The sequence below is a fragment of the Cyprinodon tularosa genome, unplaced genomic scaffold, assembly GCF_016077235.1.
Source record: "Cyprinodon tularosa strain WSP-4 unplaced genomic scaffold, ASM1607723v1 ctg267, whole genome shotgun sequence".
In the NCBI taxonomy this organism is placed as follows: domain Eukaryota; kingdom Metazoa; phylum Chordata; class Actinopteri; order Cyprinodontiformes; family Cyprinodontidae; genus Cyprinodon; species Cyprinodon tularosa.
This window is the reverse complement of record NW_024038971.1, coordinates 515,467-535,479: the sequence shown is the minus strand read 5'-3', so window position 1 is coordinate 535,479 and position 20,013 is coordinate 515,467. Positions and strand designations below refer to the sequence as shown.

Genomic DNA, 20,013 nt, shown 5'->3' with positions numbered 1-20,013 from the left:
TTTCTTTTGCAAAGTGTGCATAATGCCATCATATTAAATTCTTAAACTGAACATGGATATTCAAGCACTGAGAACTGCTTCACATTTATTTTGCATGGATCCGACCAACTTTTGGAAACTGATCAAGTAGCCTATTCAGGCCATAGGTGATGGGATTTTCCCGATTCCTTAACATTTCCTGGTTTTTCCTCAAACAGTAGTTTAATATCTCCCCACAAGTTTTCAGTTCGAATCAAAAATACTTTGAGCCCAAAAAAGTAAACATGTAAATATCGACTGTACTGAACAGTCGTAGTAGCCTGTTTAGTACAGAATCTCAATCTACTAGTGTCTCAAACCCAATCCCAAACCAGCCCCTAAACACTAACCCTTTGTGCATTCCTGCAGTGGCTCTGCCACATGAAGCGCCATCCCAAACCCCGTAGTGGATCGGGCCAGTGAACCGTCCTGTTTGAACTGGTTTATTTGACCGTATACATTTGTTTTAAGAAAGGGGCAAATATTTAATGTTATGCTAATCTGTGCCACAGAGCTACAGCCACGCACATGGGGCTTCACTGTGTTGCCATAGCAACGACTGCTTTCCTTTTCCGTTGGAGGGAAGTGGCCATCCCATTCTCGTTCATACCCCTCACCTTCAATCAAGGCACCTTCCACAGCTCCGACTGAGACTTCACTGGGAGTGACACCTGATAGGGGGTGGTTTGGGATTCAGCCTCAGTCTTCTGAAGAGGAAACCCCCATGTTGTTCATAAAGAGCATCCTCTTCAGAAGACTGAAACAGCAACTGTTGGAATACAGTATAATTTCCTGATCTTAAACAGGCAAGGTTAGTTTATTTCTATCGCAAACTATAATACAAAGACAATTCAAAGTGCTTTACATTAATTAAAAAAGAAAAGTGAGTAAAGATAAAAACGTGATTAAAGCAGGTAGTGATATAAAATAGTTGGACCACATCAACAATAACTCGCTTAATCAGCACACCACCCTAGTGGGTTTGGGATTATTGTTCCATTACAGAAGGAAAATTAGAGCATTTCCATTTAAGGCAAGTTGTCATCCTTAAATCTATATAATAACTGACACCTCATCCATTATACATGTATCCTGAAAATTACAAGAAATGCATCTCATAGCATGTTTCTGGTTGTTTTAAAGGAAGATTCTCTAAATCTCCACCAAATTGGAAATCCCCACTCCATAATCAGAAACTCCCTTTAGCTATGCCATGGTAATAACTGGAATAATCTCTCAGGAAAATCTATTTAATTTGTAGCTGCTGCTACAAAAAAAAATATCCTCAGAACTGTTGCCTTCTGTCTGGATAATACTGTTCATCTCCCTGCTTCTCAAACACAAAAACATTAACCGAATCTGAGAATGTTACTTTAGAAGACCAGACTAATGCTTTATGTCTAATTAAACATAGCAGGTTAGTTGAGGTGGGCGGTGGATTCCATGCGGTAGGAAAACTAACTGCAATAGTTGGTTCATCCTACATATGTGTTGCAATAAGAAAACTATTTAGTTGTTTTAATTAGCAGAATTACAGAAAAATGAAATGGTTCAGTGGGGCGTCAAAAGAAAGGATTAGGGAGATTTTCATATCTTTTTGTGTTTAGCAGACTGACCCATGTCTCCAATGACCTTTCAAGGACTACTTTAAGCCTGAATTTAACATGAAGAGGTTTTTCTGGGACTTTAATCAGCAATAACTATAAAAAGACATTTAATTGTATGCAGTTAAATATAATACTCCAAATAGAATAAAAAAAAAATCAAACCTTTGTATATGACTTGTACATTTGATCTCATTTGTAGAAATTATTGCACATACTACCCACTCTAAAAGAAAATCCAACTTATTGACCTTTCAGATGTCAGTAATTTTCCACACACAGACTATCCTGTATGTGTGTATAAATGTTTTTTTTTTCTAGTTGTTTACTGAGCGACTGCAGATGTCTGAAGCCCTCTGACAGCAGCATGTAGCAGTGATTGTTGGACTGAATCTGCAGCTTTCTGGATCTTTGGAGGCACATAGAGGAGGAGGTGGGGGCGGAGAGGAGACGGCACCGCCTTGCGCTGATGACGCTCGCCATCGGGAGACATTTGGACATCCTTCAGCCTATATGCAACCCATACACAGACCAACAAATGGTGCGCAGTAGCTGGGGGGGATGAAGCGCAGCCTGTGAACCTTGGAGTTACGGACATGTTTCGGTCGCTGTAGCGCCTCTGCTTCGCCGCAGCTGGAGAACAAACCCCTCGGTATCATCTGTTGATCGGATCGGGAGACAATTAAGCGCAATAACCATGAGCCGCCGCGGTCACACTTCCAGGTAGGTGGCCGAGAAAAAGAGGAGCAGCTGTGATGGGAATAAGAAGGAGGCTCATAAAGGAGATCTGTTTTATCTGGTGCAGGTATGGAACTATTGGTATGCAGATTGAGACTTCACAGGCTTCTGCTCACCTTTCCATCGTTTTATTTCCACTCCATCATAATTGCAGACTGCAGAGCTGCGCTCATCAATGGCGGATTGATGCGTTATTCAGCTGTGAGCGTCTCGCTTCTGCTGCTTGAATGCACCATTTCCAGGAGGGGGGAAAAAAAAGAAAAACCCTCAATAAGTGTGCATTCTGCACTGCAGCTTCACTTCATTCACAGAGCTGCGGGCAAAGTGGCTTCATCCTCCCACTTGTTGGTCATAGAAGTCAAAATGAGTGTCCAGAGGTGCCAGGAGGAAGGGCATTTGTCTGAGAGGGTATTTAAGGTAGATGGGGAGAAATGATGCAGAAAACAAGTGTTTTTTTTTTTTTTGCTGCAGTCACAAATCCAATTTGCTTGGCTTAATTAGCTCAACTGATCAGAGACACTGGGCTCAATCTGCAGTGGGAGGTGATGTGAAGACTCCATAGCATAAACGCATCATACATGTTTTGCCATGTTTATTTTTTCAGCAAATAATTTCATAATTCACTAAAAAGAATTTGCCAGTCTGTAACTTTTAATTAAAATAAAGAAAAGGGCTGGATTTAGGAAAATGTGGTCCTTTATGGAGGAGGGAGGGTGTAAAGCTTTATTCCAAACATGCACAGAACAACTAGGTGGTTGCAATTACAGTTAACTACCTACCAGACATTGATACAATGGTGGCATCTGTTGGATCTATTTAACACATTTCCTTTAACACTATTGTTTTATGTCTTTGAGCAGGTTAGGACATAATAACTGAAATGCCTAAATACAGCTGTGCTTGAAAGTTTACTTATCCTTCCATTATAGACAGAAAAACTATCAGTTGCCAGTAAAATAAATAAATAAATAAACTGATAAAAGTAATTATAAATGACAAAAACTCTCTATCGTGCCATTGATTTTGATATATATATATATATATATATATATATATATATATATATATATATATATATATATATATATATATCCTGATGATGGAGCTAATGAACAAAAATTTTGATGAGCAACACTGAGGCAATCACTGAAATCAGATGTTTTCTGTAATATTCAGGAAACGTTCAGTAAGACTCATGCACCTGTTGACAGGGATGTTGCTTCACTGTTCATCAGCAAGGTACTTAAAGGATTTTTATTTTTATATATACATATTTTTTAAATAAAAAATTCAAAATCAGTATTTTATTAAATTAACACTTAGTACTCAATGTTAGTGCATACATATTGTTTAGCCCGACTACAAACATGTAAAATCGTATCATTTGTGATGAAGTATAAAATGCTGGTACAAAACGTTACAAATATAAAGAATATCAAAGGTATCAAATTAAAAAACAGCTAAGCAAAATAAAAATCTTAAAATTAAACATAAGTCTATCAAAAGGTAAAAAAGACCCCTGAAGTTTGAGTAAATATTTCAGTTTTTATTTTTAATGTAAAGATCAACAACTTTGCTTCTCTATGGTCTTCAGAGAGGTTAACTAGTGATGACAATAATGACATGGACCCCTCAGTAAGAGTTTTAATTCCCAAATAATAAACAAAGAACACAGACAAAATTCACTGAAACCTAAATCATTTTAGAAAATAATTAATAATTTAACATTTAAATCTCAAATACACAAGTGGTTTTTCTATTATTTTTATTTACATTTGAAAAGTAAAAGTTAGAAAATGGGGAAATATTAGGTTCTTTTAGAATAAAAAGAAATAAATCAAATGCAGCATGCCATAAAACATGCTTAATTTCATAGCTTTGACAATTAGTCACACAAATGTCCTGGACAGTTTAAGATCCTTGTCAAATTAAAACTTAATATAAAAACTTGCATCACCTTAGGAACAAAATAAAACTCATCTTTATTAAAGCAAAAACAATATAATGTATCAAATCATATACAACATTGGTTGTTTATGATTTAACATTAAAAGTAAATTAATTTATTTTCTTCATATTTTCATTGTGTTCTCATTTTCACGCTCAACTGAAAAAAAGTGAATTTTTTAATTTATTTATTTTCACAAAAAAAGAACTATGACTCAACCAAGTATAAACAAAAGTGTAACTTTTTAGCCCCAAAATCAAAAATGTGAACTGTGATGTGTGTATTAAATAGGTTACGTTTTTGGAAACACTCAGTGTATAAAGGTATTAACTAAAGGTGGATGTCAGAATTTGTCAGGGAGAAATTTGCTGCTTTGCTTCTCTAGTTATTTTAATGAATTTGTTTAAAAAAGACTTTACAAACTAAAGTACATTTCTTTGTACTGTCGATATGTAGATAAAATCAGTACAGCTTTAGTTATGTTTAATGACTGGATTGTTTCACTTCTTTACTTGGCCAAATAACTGACATATCTGCAATCAAATCAAATGAAATATGTAGGAAGCACACAGCGCTGAGCTGTCCGTGGTGCTGAAATCTGTGTCTCTGAATCTCAGGAGGGGGCCTTTCAAAGCTCCACTTCCTTCTGTGTTTGTCAGCATTCAACATGAGCCTTGTCTTATGGGTGTGTTTTTCAAGCTGAATCTCTCCTCTGGGGAGTGTTGACTGTCACCTGAGCTGCTGAAACAGTTTCCACCTTCATATCACTTCCTCATGGATTTCCCCATCTGCCTGTTTGCTCTCATTTTCTGTCATGCTTGACTTCAGAATAAGCCTTTTAGCACCGCCAGAAAGATTTTCTTTCTTAGCTTCTTTAGGAGCCAATCTGCTTAACAATATCTGTTAAGTCATGCATGTTTGCTCCAGGGACATGTCTCCAGCTTGTTAAAAGTTCTAGAAACAGGACATTTTTTTTGTCTCGGTTTAACTGATCTAAATGGCCATGTGGGTTTGCCTTTTGTGGGCAGAGAGTTCATTAGGTAGCAGTATCGGTTTCAATCAGTGGCTTTGCCGTGAGCACGCCCAGCTGGAACTGCTTTACCCACACGCCATATGTCTTCTCAACCCAATGGAGACTGCTGCCCAAGCCCTCTGCTCCCTCCACCCATGACCACTCGAACCGGTTTCACCGGCTTACTGTGGCTTTAGCAGCATCTGTGCAGCAAATTTAGGGCATTGCTGTCTGCTTGTCTGACTGGTTGTTTAGACTAGCAAAGCGGAGCATGGATGTTCAGTTGTGTGAGCTTACAGCGCTCTGAAACCTTCTCCGACTGTCTGCCATGACATTCAGCTTTAGGAGGACTGAAAGTATGGAGGGGCAAAGAGTGGAAGAGGTTGGACAATTTTACACAGAGGTAACAGCTTGTTTTTATTACTGCTGTATATTCATATGTTGTTTTTTTAAAAACTGCATATGTAGGGTATGTTGATAAGTTGACACCTTTTTTGCTGAAGTAGATCAAGTAGACCGTGTGCCCTAATGCAGAAAATAAATATGCACTGTATTCTAAAATTCCCTGTTTATTACAGGTGAGATTTAAAGAGAGTGAAATGATTCCGAAGTCAGGAAAATCTCCAGCAGACTCCAGGAAAAGTGTCGGCATCCATGAATTTGCGGCGCTTGCCAGATCTTCACTAAATGGTGAGAAAACTTTTTTTGATTCTATTATCAAACAATGGAGTTACAAATCAGGTTTCTGACCTCTACATCTCTGTTTCATCCAGGCATCTCTCAGGCAGTGAGGGACCATGTGACAAAACCCACTTCCCTGGCTCAGGGCCGGGTGGCCCACCTCATAGAGTGGAAAGGGTGGCCTAAACCTACAGGTCCTCCACCAGGAGCTCACTCCCAGTTCAACTCTTACTGTCGTCTGACTGAAGGGGAGAAGGAGGCTCGGTTTGCTGCAGGTATTCACCACTTTTCCCCGCTCTGACCCTCAGAGAAACAAGAGGGTTTCCTAGTTCAAATTTAGTTTTTAAAGTAAACTAGTTACATGTCTATCTGAGTGTACATGTGCATCCCGTTACTTAGCATGGTTTTAACTACAGCATCATCTTGTGACCGGCGCCCACCTTCTGTCATGAGACTAATCCCTTCAAAACTCCTGTTTCCTCGTGGAAGGCCCCACCCTGTGGCAGGATCCGTTGGCCACTGGCTTGTCTTAGCAGCAGAGGGTGGCCTATTAGACACACTCTCAGAACACTTCACTGCCCACCAACGGTACAGCAGCGCTTGTTGTTTTTGCTGTGACTCATCCTTTCTGGCGCCGGTGACATCGCTGCAGCTTGATGAGGAGATAATGTGAGGGGGAGGAGAGCAGGGAGCAGACGAAGCAAGCGTACATCACATGCATTATGAAGTCTCTTCTTCTTGATAGCCTAATTAATGCAGCAAAATGCCTAAAGGTTACCTCACTGCGAGCATTTAAAACTAAAAGCAGCGACAGAGTTATTGTTTTTCCTTTTACTGGCAGCTGATTACGTCTGTGCCACTTTCAAGGCAACCAGAGGATTATTATCTAATATTATATATTAACAGAATATGATCATATTCTGTTAATAGACTATCTTTAAACAGTAACCATGAACTTCTCTGAATAATGAAATGAAAATTTGAATGCCGAGAAAACAATGTGGGCTTTAAAAGATTTCACTTCTAAGTCTAATAAAATAAGTGATCACTCAAACACAATCATGTAAAAATAATAAAAAAGGTAGTTTAGCATATTCTGTTTTATATATATATATATATATATATATATATATATATATATATATATATATATATATTTGTATAGTTTTTTTTTTAATCAATATCAGACTTAAAGCAATTCTTTAAACTGGTGGGTCCTGCGACTTCATCGTTCATTTGACTATCTATACTGTACAGACATTCAACCTGCAGAAGAAATAAATTACTAAAATAAAGACATCAAATAAGGGTTAAAATAATTATTTCTTTATTTTAAACAAGTCAGTCACGCTGGTAATTACCTAACATAGTGGCAAATGTTGGCTGGTTGTTTTATTTAACCGTATAGAGATATTTCTGAAAAAGTTTAAAGCACAGATGCTTGCAACATTAAACAATTGGTCCTAAACTTATTAGCTTTAACCAATTAGATAACTGATAAAGCCGGTCTGTAAAAGTCTTGCTGTAGCACCAATATACCTTATTTATCTCTCAGAAAGAAATATTTATTAAATCTAACCACAATGGATTGTATCCTAGATTATTCAGTGCTAGGAAGAAATATTTTCCCTCTCACAGATATCTTTTTTTTTTTTTCTTGCACAATTACATTTTTTACATTGTCATACAGATCTTAATAGTCACACTACATCACCTGGGTCCTTTTTAAAAAAAAAAAAAAAAAAAAAAAAATGAGTCCAGAAAAGTTCAGCTATGGTTCAAAACAGGTCTAGCCTTCTCCTATTCTCACTCAGGGTAAGCTCTGTCGCCTAGCAACCCTGACTGTTGACTCACAAAGCAGGCAAAGAATGGATGCTGAACTTATCACTTCTGTTCTGTATGATCATTTCATTTTTTGGGATCTTCAGCAGGAGTACTGTTGTCACAGATATCAGATTGTAGTTTCCACTCTGCAGATATTTATAATCTGTGCCAAACCCATTTACACAGGGACAGATAAAATCTTTCAATAAACCAAATATTACCCGCCACATATATGACTCAATAACCATTTTCATTCATTTCAGTGGAACTATTCACATACTTGTATTATGTTAAACTCGTACTCAAACTCGTCGTCTCCCGTTTTATCCAGAACCGGGTCGCGGGGGCAGCAGACTAAGCAGAGACTCCCAGACTTCCCTCTCCGCAGACACCTCCTCCAGCTCTGTTGGGGGAAGCCCTAGGCGCTCCCAACAGACTAAACTGACTTGCAATATTCACCATTGTTCGGCACCATTTCCCTTCTTCTTCTGAGCATGGAGCAGCTATCTTGGTTGGACTCGCAATGAATCATGTGATGCACTAGGCTATGGAGGATGCAATGGTCCTGTCCTTCCAACTGGACGCTAAGAAGGCTGCATGTTGGCTGCATACGAGGGAGTCTTTGAATCTGAAGAGACCATGGGTCCATGCTGTAACATAATTGGCAGACGAATCTGGCCTTAGGTGGACGCAGCTGCCGGATTCGAACACAGCAACAGACTTCTCAGCAGCCATCAAGTGCTGCAGATGGCTGATTCAATTAAATCAGGAGTGTGGAAGCAAGGAGACACCTAAGACTCACAGGCCACTGGTACTTGAGAAACAGGATTGAGAACCACTGCTTATGAAATCTGAGTCAAAATACGGTAGGTCATAAAATAGCCTAAACGGTCTCAAAGAGAAACAATAGTCAATAAAAAAAAGATAATAATAATAATTTAAGAACAGATAAAATCAGGGTTTCTGACAACTATTGATGTGGAACGAGTTTAGATGAAATTCATGGTTAAAAAGTGAGAAAGAAAAAATATTCCACAGACTGATGAGGCAAAAGTGAATAGGCATTGAAAAGGTTTTAGTTCCAGTGCCCTGAAAACCTAAATGGCCCAATGAAACTGATGAACAGATGAGACCTGCAGAAATCCTGAAAGCAAATGCCATAATGTGGGTTGGTCTTATGTTGATCATAAGACTAAGTTTCTAAATCTTGGTTATCCAAAGAGATATTGATGTAGTGCTGCCCAAAGTCGGCCTTTGAGCGTCTGAAGAAGGATTTCTTAACCCTGGTCCCCAAGGCCCAGTGTCTTACATGTTTTAGGTGCTTCCCTGCCACCATAAACCTGTCCTGGCTGAAAAGATAATTACCAGGCTTTTGCAGCATTTGAGGGCTGTTGAGGAGAAAAGGCAGTCATTCGAATCAGGTGTGCTTGAGTAGAGACACATCTAAAACATGAAGGACAGTTGGCCCTGGGAACCAGGGTTAAGAACCCCTGGTCTAGAGGTTTCCCTGCTTTGGCACAGCTGATTCTGATTATTGCAGTTCAGTGAAATCTTGTTAATCAACTATCAATAGAAATCAGCTGTGCTGAAGCAGGGAAACCTCTAAAACCTGCAGGACAGCGGCCCTCAGGGCTGACTTGGGTAGTCCTGCTCTAAGGGATACACGACCAGGTCCACTCAAAAAATCTGATAAAAAAAAAGAAAAGCTTTTGGAGAGGCTGTGTTATGGAAGCCCGTTTCCGCCACTCTGTAAAAAAAAAAAAAAAAAACTATCTCAATATAATGAGATAGTAACTCAATATAATGTGATAGTATCTCATTATATTGAGTTACTATCTCATTATATTGAGTTACTATCTCATTATAATGAGATACTATCTCATTATATTGAGATACTATCTCATTATATTGAGTTACTATCTCATTATATTGAGTTACTATCTCATTATATTGAGTTACTATCTCATTATATTGAGATAGTTTTTTTTTTATTTTTTACCAATTTTTAAGTTAAAATTGAGTATTTTTGGTCAATAGCTCCCAGGTCATGTGACCTATTGATGCAAAATCAGTGTGAAATTGTTCTACTAGTCTCTGTAGATGGGGCACACTCATTTGTTTTGCATTTTAACTCTTTTTTATTTTTTTTACCAATTTTTTTAGTTAAAATTGAGTATTTTTCGTCAATAGCTCCCAGGTCATGTGACCTATTGACCCAAAATCAGTGTGAAATGGTTCTACTAGTCTCTGTAGATGGGACACACTCATTTATGTTTCATTTTAACTCTTTTTATTTTTTTTACCAATTTTTTAAGTTAAAATTGAGTATTTTTGGTCAATAGCTCCCAGGTCATGTGACCTATTGACCCAAAATCAGTGTGAATTGTTGGGTCCCCCCTTACATGGGCCCACCACCCGTGAGAGGGGCCATAAGGGTCGTATGCAATGTGTGTTGGCCGGGGGAGGGGACCCTGGTGGTCCGTTCTTTGGCTGCAGAAGCTGGCTCTTGGGATGTGGAATGTCACCTCGCTGGTGGGAAGGGACCGGAGCTAGTGTGTGAGGCTGAGAGGTTCCGGCTAGAAATAGTCTGTCTCACCTGACGTATGGTTCTGGTTCTGGAACCAGTCTCCTATAGAGGGGCTGGACATACTTCCACTCTGGAGTTGCCCACAGTGACAGGCGCTTGGCAGGAGTGGGCATACTTGTTGCCCCCCATCTCGGTGCCTGTACGTTGGGGTTAATCCCGGTGAACGAGAGGGCTCCGCCTAAGGGTGGGGGGACGGGTTCTGACTGTTGTCTGTGCTAACGGGCCAAACAACAGTTCAGATTACCCACCCTTCTTGGAGTCCTTAGAGGGAGAACTGGAGGGTGCCCCTCCTGGGGACTCCCTTGTTCTGCTGGGAGACTTCAACGCTCACGTGGGCAATGACAGTGAGACCTGGAGGGGCATGGTTGGGAGGAATGGTCGCCCCGATCTGAACTCGAGTGGTGTTCTGTTGTTGGACTTCTGTGCTCGTCATGGATTGTCCATAACGAACACCATGTTCAAGCATAAGGGTGTCCATATGTGGTAAAAAATAAAAAAAGAGTTAAAATGCAAAACAAATGAGTGTGCCCCATCTACAGAGACTAGTAGAACAATTTCACACTGATTTTGGGTCAATAGGTCACATGACCTGGGAGCTATTGACCAAAAATACTCAATTTTAACTTAAAAAATTGGTTAAAAAAAATAAAAAAAAAGAATTAAAATGAAAAACAAATGAGTGTACCCCATCTACAGAGACTAGTAGAACAATTTCACTCTGATTTTGGGTCAATAGGTCACATGACCTGGGAGCTATTGACCAAAAATACTAAATTTTAACTAAAAAAATTGCTAAAAAATAAAAAAAAGAATTAAAATGAAAATCAAATGAGTGTGCCCCATCTACAGAGACTAGTAGAACAATTTCCAAGTGATTTTGCATCAATAGGTCACATGATCTGGGAGCTATTGACCAAAAATACTCAATTTTAACTTAAAAAATTGCTAAAAAATAAAAAAAGAGTTAAAATGAAAAACAAATGAGTGTGCCCCATCTACAGAGACTAGTAAAACAATTTCACACTGATTTTGCATCAATAGGTCACATGACCTGGGAGCTATTGACCAAAAATACTCAATTTTAACTTAAAAAATTGGTAAAAAAAAAAAAAAAACTATCTCATTATAATGAGATAGTATCTCATTATAATGAGATAGTATCTCATTATAATGAGATAGTATCTCATTATATTGAGATACTATCTCATTATAATGAGATACTATCTCATTATAATGAGATAGTATCTCATTATATTGAGATACTATCTCATTATATTGAGTTACTATCTCATTATATTGAGTTACTATCTCATTATATTGAGTTACTATCTCATTATATTGAGTTACTATCTCATTATAATGAGATAGTATCTCATTATATTGAGATACTATCTCATTATAATGAGATAGTATCTCATTATATTGAGTTACTATCTCATTATATTGAGTTACTATCTCATTATATTGAGTTACTATCTCATTATAATGAGATAGTATCTCATTATATTGAGATACTATCTCATTTTAATGAGATAGTATCTCATTATAATGAGATAGTTTTTTTTTTTTTTTTTTTTTACAGAGTGGCGGAAACGGGCTTCCATACTGTGTCAAAGAATAATCTTCAGTGAGGAAAATTTAGAATTATTCTTCAAAGGAGAGTGACTGAGATTTGATCCACACTGTTGTAAAGGAGTCTCTGCCTGTTATTTACAACAGCCTGCAAATCAGCTGATGTCAACAGAGGTGCCGCTACCAAATATTAGATTATCAGTCAATAATTTTTTCTAAATCGGACCAGGTTGGTTTAAAGAGCTTTACTATTAAATAAATAATCATCTGAAAATGGTTTTATAAAGATGTATTTGATAAAGAATTCAGATGTGATTTATCAGTAAAAGCTGTGGACAAGAGAACCAGTCTGTTTTCACAGTATTGTATGTTGCACAGACAACTTAGAACAGCTTTGATTCTTTTTTTATTAATACAAAGTAATCCTCTCTTCTCTTGTATGTTTGCTGTTATATATATAAGGGACATTCATCCAAAATGCTGCATGCCAAGTCAGCTGGGGCAGACCAATTAGAGACGTCCTGGTGCTTTGAGAAGCATTATGGTGTCTGTTCCCCGTTAATGTATTTAGGTTCATATATAGAAATCATGTTTTATGTGTGATGTAATAGGTCTTGCAAAACTGCATTTTAGGGAACTTCATCAGGAGTCAGCCTATTTACTTCTTTCTAAAGCTCCCTTTGTCATTCAGAAATACAGTGAACAAAAATATAAAATGTTCTGGGACAAATTACAAAGAGTTTTATGAATATTTGGGTTATAAAATACATAGAAACTGAAAATATATTTGCAGTAATTACTGACCTTCATATCGGCATTTCCAACATTTTGGTATGGCCGTTTGTTGCAGATTGACAATCCTTTAAAAATTATAGGGGTCAAATTGAGGAATCTTAATTTTCAGTGTCAGTCAAGGACAGTTTACTTGTTATTCCACCAGCCCCATCTTGCAGAGCAACACATTTTCTTTGCATGGAGTTGATCAGATTTTCTATGGTGGCCTGTGCAATGTTATTCCATTGCTTGGAACTGGAACATGGTCACGTCCATCCAGAACATCCCAAAGAAGCTCTATTGGGGACATGTACGGCAATATGCAGGCCAGTCCAAAACCTTAATGTGCTCTGTTTGAAGGAATTCTATGTAGATGTACATGAAGTCTGTCATTGTCATGTTGAAAGGAGATGTGATGCTGGCACACAAAAGGCAAAAAATAGGGGTGAGAATCTTGTCCTGATATCTTTCTGCATGAAGGTTCCCTTCAATAAAGCGTAATGGTAATTGATGTGTGTATGTGATGCCTGACCATATCATAATGCCACCACCTCCATGGGCAACCCCTGGGCATAACTTCCTTTCTTCCTCTGACTTACACTGCAGAGAGCTCCCCGATACTTAGATGAGAATATTTTGGTGGGATTTATTTAAACAAGCTTTTTGTTTTTAAGAAATTCTATTCCAAGATTTAAACATCTCATAAATCTTTGTTAGATGAGCTTAAAGGATTAGCTGTGCACAAATAAGTCCTTTTTGGAAGAGTGGCATAATAATTCCCATTTGCAGTTTTTCAGAGCCATGTAAGAGACACATGAAACATAGAAAAAAGCACTGTGGTCAGATTAGCACAAAGTTATATTTCTTGTTTTACATGTAAAATTCAATGAGTAGTGGTAAGGTAACAGTGTAACACACCATCCCCTCACTGAAACCCTGAGGTTGCAGCATCATGCTCTGGGAATGATTTTTATCTCTGGGAATAGGGAAGCTAGTCCGAGTTTATGTAAAGATGTAATACAGAAATACCATGGAGGAAAACCTTCTTACTATGAAGTAGTATTGAGACTGGAACGGAGGATCCCCAGGGCTGATTGAATTCATATGTATTAGTGAAAATGGTTCAGTCAAATTCTAGACATAGATCCATAAGAAATCAATGGCAAGACTGAATATTGTAAAAATATTGTAACTGTACCATAACAGTCCTGAAAGTCTACTAAGCCTTAATTTGACCTTTACCCAGAAGAGTCATGGCCCAGAGGGCGTCGGTGATGTCACGCTTACATTGACTAAGCTTTTATTTCTGCTAGGAGTGGCTGAGCAATTCGCCATCGCTGAGGCCAAGCTGCGTGCTTGGGCATCTCTAGATGATGATGATGAGGACGACTTCAACTATGAAGAATCCCACACCAATGCAGAGACCACCATGTCCACAGAGAGTCCAGGTATCCATCATCCTCATATCATATAACGCTCACTGTTTTCATGTGTCACTACTGACAAAGTGCTCATCTTCTCATTTTCTGCACCCATAGTTCCTCGCACCCATGTTTAGATGTTCTGTTTAATGCTTTCTCAGACGCTGCTGTGTCCGAATCCATCAGTGGAGTGCCATGCCACCATGAGACCCAAGGCGTCAAGGTGCCACCATCTATCGGCCCCGTAGGCTGGATCAGCGGCAGTGGCGGCAGCGGCGGCCCTTTCCAGGAGAGGCCTCCTACAAATAACGACCTACAGAACGACTCGCCTACTTCCCGCAGCAGCTGCATGTGTCCATTCTTGGAGGAAGATGAAGAACGGCTGAATGGTCTGGTGGAGCAACAACACAGCGATGTTTGCTTCCACAGCAAGCCGGAGTGGAGGGCCCGAAACAGGAGCAGCAGGTTTGACTCCTGCTACTCCACCTCTCACTCTGAGTCCCCCGGAGAGGAGGATGAGGAGGACGAGGAGGAGGAAGGCAGCGTGTTTCATGAGGTGCGAGTTTGGCACTGCAGCCCCAGAGGCTTCTTCTCTGACCGGAGGTCTTCCGGAGTGGCATCTTTTGACGAGGAGGAGGAGAGGGAGGAGGTAGAGGAAGAGAAGAAGGAGTATTTGATGTGATGTGTCGTCTCTGTTTATGTCTTTCTGAGTCGGTGTTGATTCTGATATGACATAGATCTATTCCGATTACAATGTGAACCTTCTTTTTCTTTTCTCTCCATCTCTCCTCCACTGGGAGCTTTTCATCCCTCACCCCTCCAGGCCTTTCTCTGACCTCCTTTCACAGGTTATCGCTGCCATAAAAAAGTATACATGTCAGAGAGTTCAATGGGGACGTAAAGCTGTTGTTCAAACCGAGTTTTGTACATTTTGGTGAAGAGTCTATGTGCTGTTCATTTGTCAGTTTTCTATGGATGTTTTGTAGTGTGATTTATTTTCCAGGTCATGCTGTGTACCATGGGTTTGATATGGAAAGCATGAGTGTCCTGCATATATAAATATATATGATTTTTGAAACAAAATTGACTGGTGGTACTTTCTTTTGCCCCTGCAGCAAAAAAACAACAACAACAACACAGCACAAACTAAAACACACAATACAAAAAAAGGAAAGAAATTCTCAGTGTTTTCGATAATTTTATTTTTCTTTAAATGTTTTCATCATGTACAAAAACAATCTCATGTTCTCTGAAAAATAACAATGGCAGCTGAGCTCCAAGTGTGCAACCCTCCTATGTACAACAGCATGTAAATGAGTCATCTGTGTATTTCTTTATGTACAACGCATATACAGGCCAGTGTACTATAAAGGGAGATACTACAGATTTATTGCTTAACTAGATACGCTGTAAATGAGCTCAGATCCTGTCAACTTTTATTTCTTATAAATGACCTAATAATGCAAGCATTACTAAATGTTCCATATGCAATCAAAACGTTTAGATATTTATTGCAGCAACAAAGAATTAAGCCTGATTTACAGCTGACTAGGCATGGGCCAGTAACAAGTTATAAAACTACTATAAGTTTCAAATGATATTAATTAGATGCTAAGAAGTGCTACAATGATTTTTGTTTTTGTTTTGTTATCTCTTTGGAGCATAGAGTAATGGAGCACTGACCCCACCTGTTGCTCTCCTGAAGGTGTATCGCAGTAAATTAACATTTCAGGTCAAAAGTTATCCATCTGCGATGTTGTTAAAAATAATTTATTTTAGTTTTCTTGTCATTGCGTAATGCTTTATCCAGGATCGGGTCTTGAGGGCAGAAGTTTTAGCAGAGATGCCCAGACCATTTTTTCTGCAGTTCAGTTTATTCATATAGTGCTGATTCTCATCCTCAAGGCACTTTAGAGATCATACAGTCAGAATGGTCTGGACCAGGGGTCTGCAACCCTAACAATCCAAAGAGACATTTTTATATTCAGAACAACAAATAAAGCTCGTTTATATTCAATATCTACCAAAGATTTTTACTTTCGTTAAATAGTCACCACACTATTTCAAATTTTAGACTTTAAAATGAGGGAATGGGTTGCTGAAATATTTTGATGTGGTCAAAAAAACATTTTTCCAACTTAAAAAAGATCAAGCATATATTTCTAGTAAATGCCAAGTTGTTTTGGAAATGCAGTTGGTTAAGGTAGAAAACACTAACTACAACACTAACCAGCATCTGTTAGCTGTCTCTTCATCATTGTTTAGCCAAACTGATGAAGCGTCATTGTCGAGTGTCTATAGAGCTACAGGTTGCAGACTTCTGGCCTAGATACTTCCTGCAGCTCCTTTAGGGCAAGCCTGAGGCTTTCCAAGGCCAGTTGATAGAGATGGTTCGGTGCTAGACTTCATGCTTTCAGTGAAACATGCCTGGAACATCTCCCTAGGGAAGCATCTAAAACAAATGGCAGACTTCTCAGCTGACTCTCGATAAGGAGGAGCAGCGGCTCTACTCCAAGCCCCTCCCTAAACGCTGAGTTCCTTAAGTTCTTTAAGGGAGTGTCCACCTATGCAATTTCAACCACTTGTATCCACTTTAGATCAAGTAAGTAAAAGGTATTAAGGAATTTCTCACAGCATATAAAATCATTAAAGTGTCACGAATAACCAATTCAAAATGTATTTCCCAATAGAACTATTGCATCCAGGCTTACACGGTTATGGGGAAGACTTCTGACTGGACAGTGTATTGATGGAAAGTTGAGTGTAAGGCAAAGCCTTTAATGAATGGTTTGGGGCAGATTGACGAGGCGTTCACTGCAGCTGGAGTCAGATAAGCACCATTAACAGAGGTATCCAGGCATGAGCTACAACTTTAACATCCCTTGTGTTGACCCACTCCTGAATCAGAAAAAAATTGTGTTCTTACTTGGCCAAGGAAAAAAAAAGGGCTGGCCTGTTGCTAAGTGGTCCAAGGTCTTTTATGAGTAGATTTTGTGTTTCATTTGTAAATCAAGAGGGGTGGAGAAGCACAAAATCAAATTTGCCAGAGGTTAGCTGTGATGTCAGGGATGTTTTGGGAACCACTTCATCTCTGTGTGTTGGTCAACTGTTTTAATCAAGTCCAAAGGCAGTGCAGATATCTTTGACAAAATTATTGGATGCTTCATCTTTCTCAGTGCTGACAAACTTAATGGAGATTTAGAGCAATGGAGCAGTTTTTCATGCAAAAAAGAGAAACAAATATTTAATTTGTAAATTGAAAGGATTTACTCTCAGAAGGGAAACATTTCTAAAATTAAAAATTTTACAAATTTGTTGGCCTTATCTATTTACTGCATTAAGAATTTGAAAAAAATCACCAAAATATTTAATTAATTCTTCCAAATTTTCCCTTTTTAAAGTGACATACATAAGTAAATTGTCATTACCAGGTTTTAATTAATCGAACTAAACCTCTAAAATAAGAAAAATTCCGCTGATATCTTTTTATTAGTGGAAAACATGGACAATCATCAGGTGGAAATTATTTTAATGCAGCCGTTAAAGTAGAATAGCAACCTGAGCAGACAGTCTGACTAATGATTCGTTTTATGTCCTCCAGTGTCAGTCACTACAGCGAAGAACAACAAAAAGATTCCAGACTTATTGTCTGACATAACCCTTGAATAATAGATCTTAATTCAGCACAGCTTTATTATAATATTTTACTTAAAACTATGCATATAATCTATATATGCAGCCACATGATACATGTTTCTAAATTCATATTATGGTATGAATTATTGTTTTGTTTTTTAAACCCAGATAAAAATGTTATTTTGTTAGTCAGGGTAAAAAAAAAATCTCTTACTGGCCCATACCTGTTGCAGCCATATCACAAAGGATTAAAAAAATAAATAAATCTTAAAATGAGTTAAAGCTGAAGACATCCATAAGAAGTATTCACACAGTTTGACTTTAAAAAGCTGTTAAGGCTTTGTACAGCAGTTAAACCTCTGCTTCAGAAATCTGACAGGATCAAATGTACTCTATCTGAAGGAGACATTTATTTGAATACCCACAGACCACACACAGAAGATCATTTGCAAGTGTTTATCTGCGCTCGCTCTGTACAACAGCCTGAAAATCGTATAGCCAGGCCCCTCATTTATCATGCACTTTAAACTCACATAGAGCAGCAAAAGATGTAGGGATGATGAAACGGACTCTCTTAGAAGTCTTTGTGGGAACAGCTGCTGTAAAGCCAAATAAGTCCCCAGCAGCAGCCAGTATAACATGGTAATTACAATGCACTTTGCTGATAGTTAGAGCCCTGTTTTCAACTGTAGGGATCGTTGGAAGCTGCCTTTGTCACTATTTCAACAGATCCCAGGAGGATTGTTAAGGGGCTGATCCATAGACCATTATGTGATATCATAATAAAGATAAATGCTGATGACAATATACCCTAAATAAGGCTGTAATTACCCTTTACTGCATCGTTAAAATAAATATATTGCTTTTCTTTTGACATTTAAACCAATAACATATCTTATTAGTCATTGACGATGGCCCCTCTTAGATATACTTGTGCATTACTCATAAATAGGTAGTTTAATCAATACCATCCTGTGCTTATTGGAATAATGTTCTTGTTTTTTTCTGTGCTTTTAGTATTATTCGTTTTTTCCATTTTTCAGCTTGCATCATTCACACGGGGGTTTGGATCCTTTGGTTCTTTTTTCTGCTTTCCCGTTTATAGGGTCTTATTCTGCAGATCTAAATGTAGAAGCCTGGACCAGGTTTAATTTTCTCCTTGCCAACACACATACAAAAACATTAAACTGTAAAGCTGGTGTTGTTATACCTTACTCTCCACAAATCTCATTTTAGAGACTCAACAAACTACAAGTATGCTAAAATGAGAAGATGGTGCTTCATGGCTCATGGAGTGGATACAAATACAGCAGCAGAGGATGCTTATTGAGTTTTGGATCTAAATGTGGACATTCCTCTTACAAATTTATCACATATCAGTTAAGTGACATTCCCTGAAAATGAAAAAAAAAAAAAGATAAAACAAACATACATATATACACATACACACGTGTATATATATATATATATATATATATATATATATATATATATATATATATATATATATATATATATATATATATATATATATATATATACACATATACACACACAAAATGGTAAAGCAAAGCATCACTTGGCCTTTAACAGCTGTAGAAATTTGGTTAATAACCACAGCTCAAATATAATAGATGAGAGTACTTCACATACCAGAAACAGATGTACTGCCTTAAATAAATAAACCAGATTACCTGGACAACAGAAAAGGCATTCCCCTGATTAAAGCAGAACTTCAGGGAATTTACAGGATGGGAGTCTGCATTTTAATATTAGCATACTGACAAGATAGGTAAATTGAATCCAAGAGGAAATTTTTGAAGCATTTTAGTTAAAATGAAAGCAAACAAAAAGTATTTTTAAGAATAAAATATAATCCATCATTCTACAGCAAGAAAGCTCTCTGAAGGCAGCTTCAGTCTGGTGATTGCTCACTAAGGTTATGCAGAGGTTAGTCTTAAAGCATCTTGGAAAAATTCCCTAAAATCATGAAGGGGAAAGTTTATGACAATACATATAAAAACAAATAAATACATAAACTTAGCCTGGACAGGTTACATTCTTGTGTAAAAATAAACCATTTCTGTTTCTGGAACAATGTGTCTTGGATAAATAAATAAATGAATGAATGAATGAATGAATAAATAAATAAATAAATAAATGAATGAATAAATAAATAAATACATAAATAAATAAAT

The 20,013-nt window shown here is 37.8% G+C and overlaps 1 protein-coding gene across 2 annotated transcripts; it reads left to right on the top strand.

The window, feature by feature from the left end:
* The first annotated feature begins 1,987 nt into the window (after positions 1-1,987).
* On the top strand, positions 1,988-15,262 carry fam131a (family with sequence similarity 131 member A). 2 transcript variants are annotated; one of them, XM_038289295.1, is made up of 5 exons: positions 1,988-2,345; positions 5,899-6,010; positions 6,094-6,276; positions 14,072-14,206; positions 14,341-15,262. In XM_038289295.1, exons 2-5 carry the CDS (start codon positions 5,920-5,922, stop codon positions 14,859-14,861), a joined length of 930 nt encoding a protein of 309 aa, XP_038145223.1. In that variant the 5' UTR covers positions 1,988-2,345; positions 5,899-5,919; the 3' UTR covers positions 14,862-15,262. The 2 variants fall into 2 exon arrangements, with proteins under 2 accessions (XP_038145223.1, XP_038145222.1); XM_038289294.1 differs by lacking the exon at positions 1,988-2,345 and adding an exon at positions 5,443-5,723.
* Positions 15,263-20,013: the final 4,751 nt, after the last annotated feature.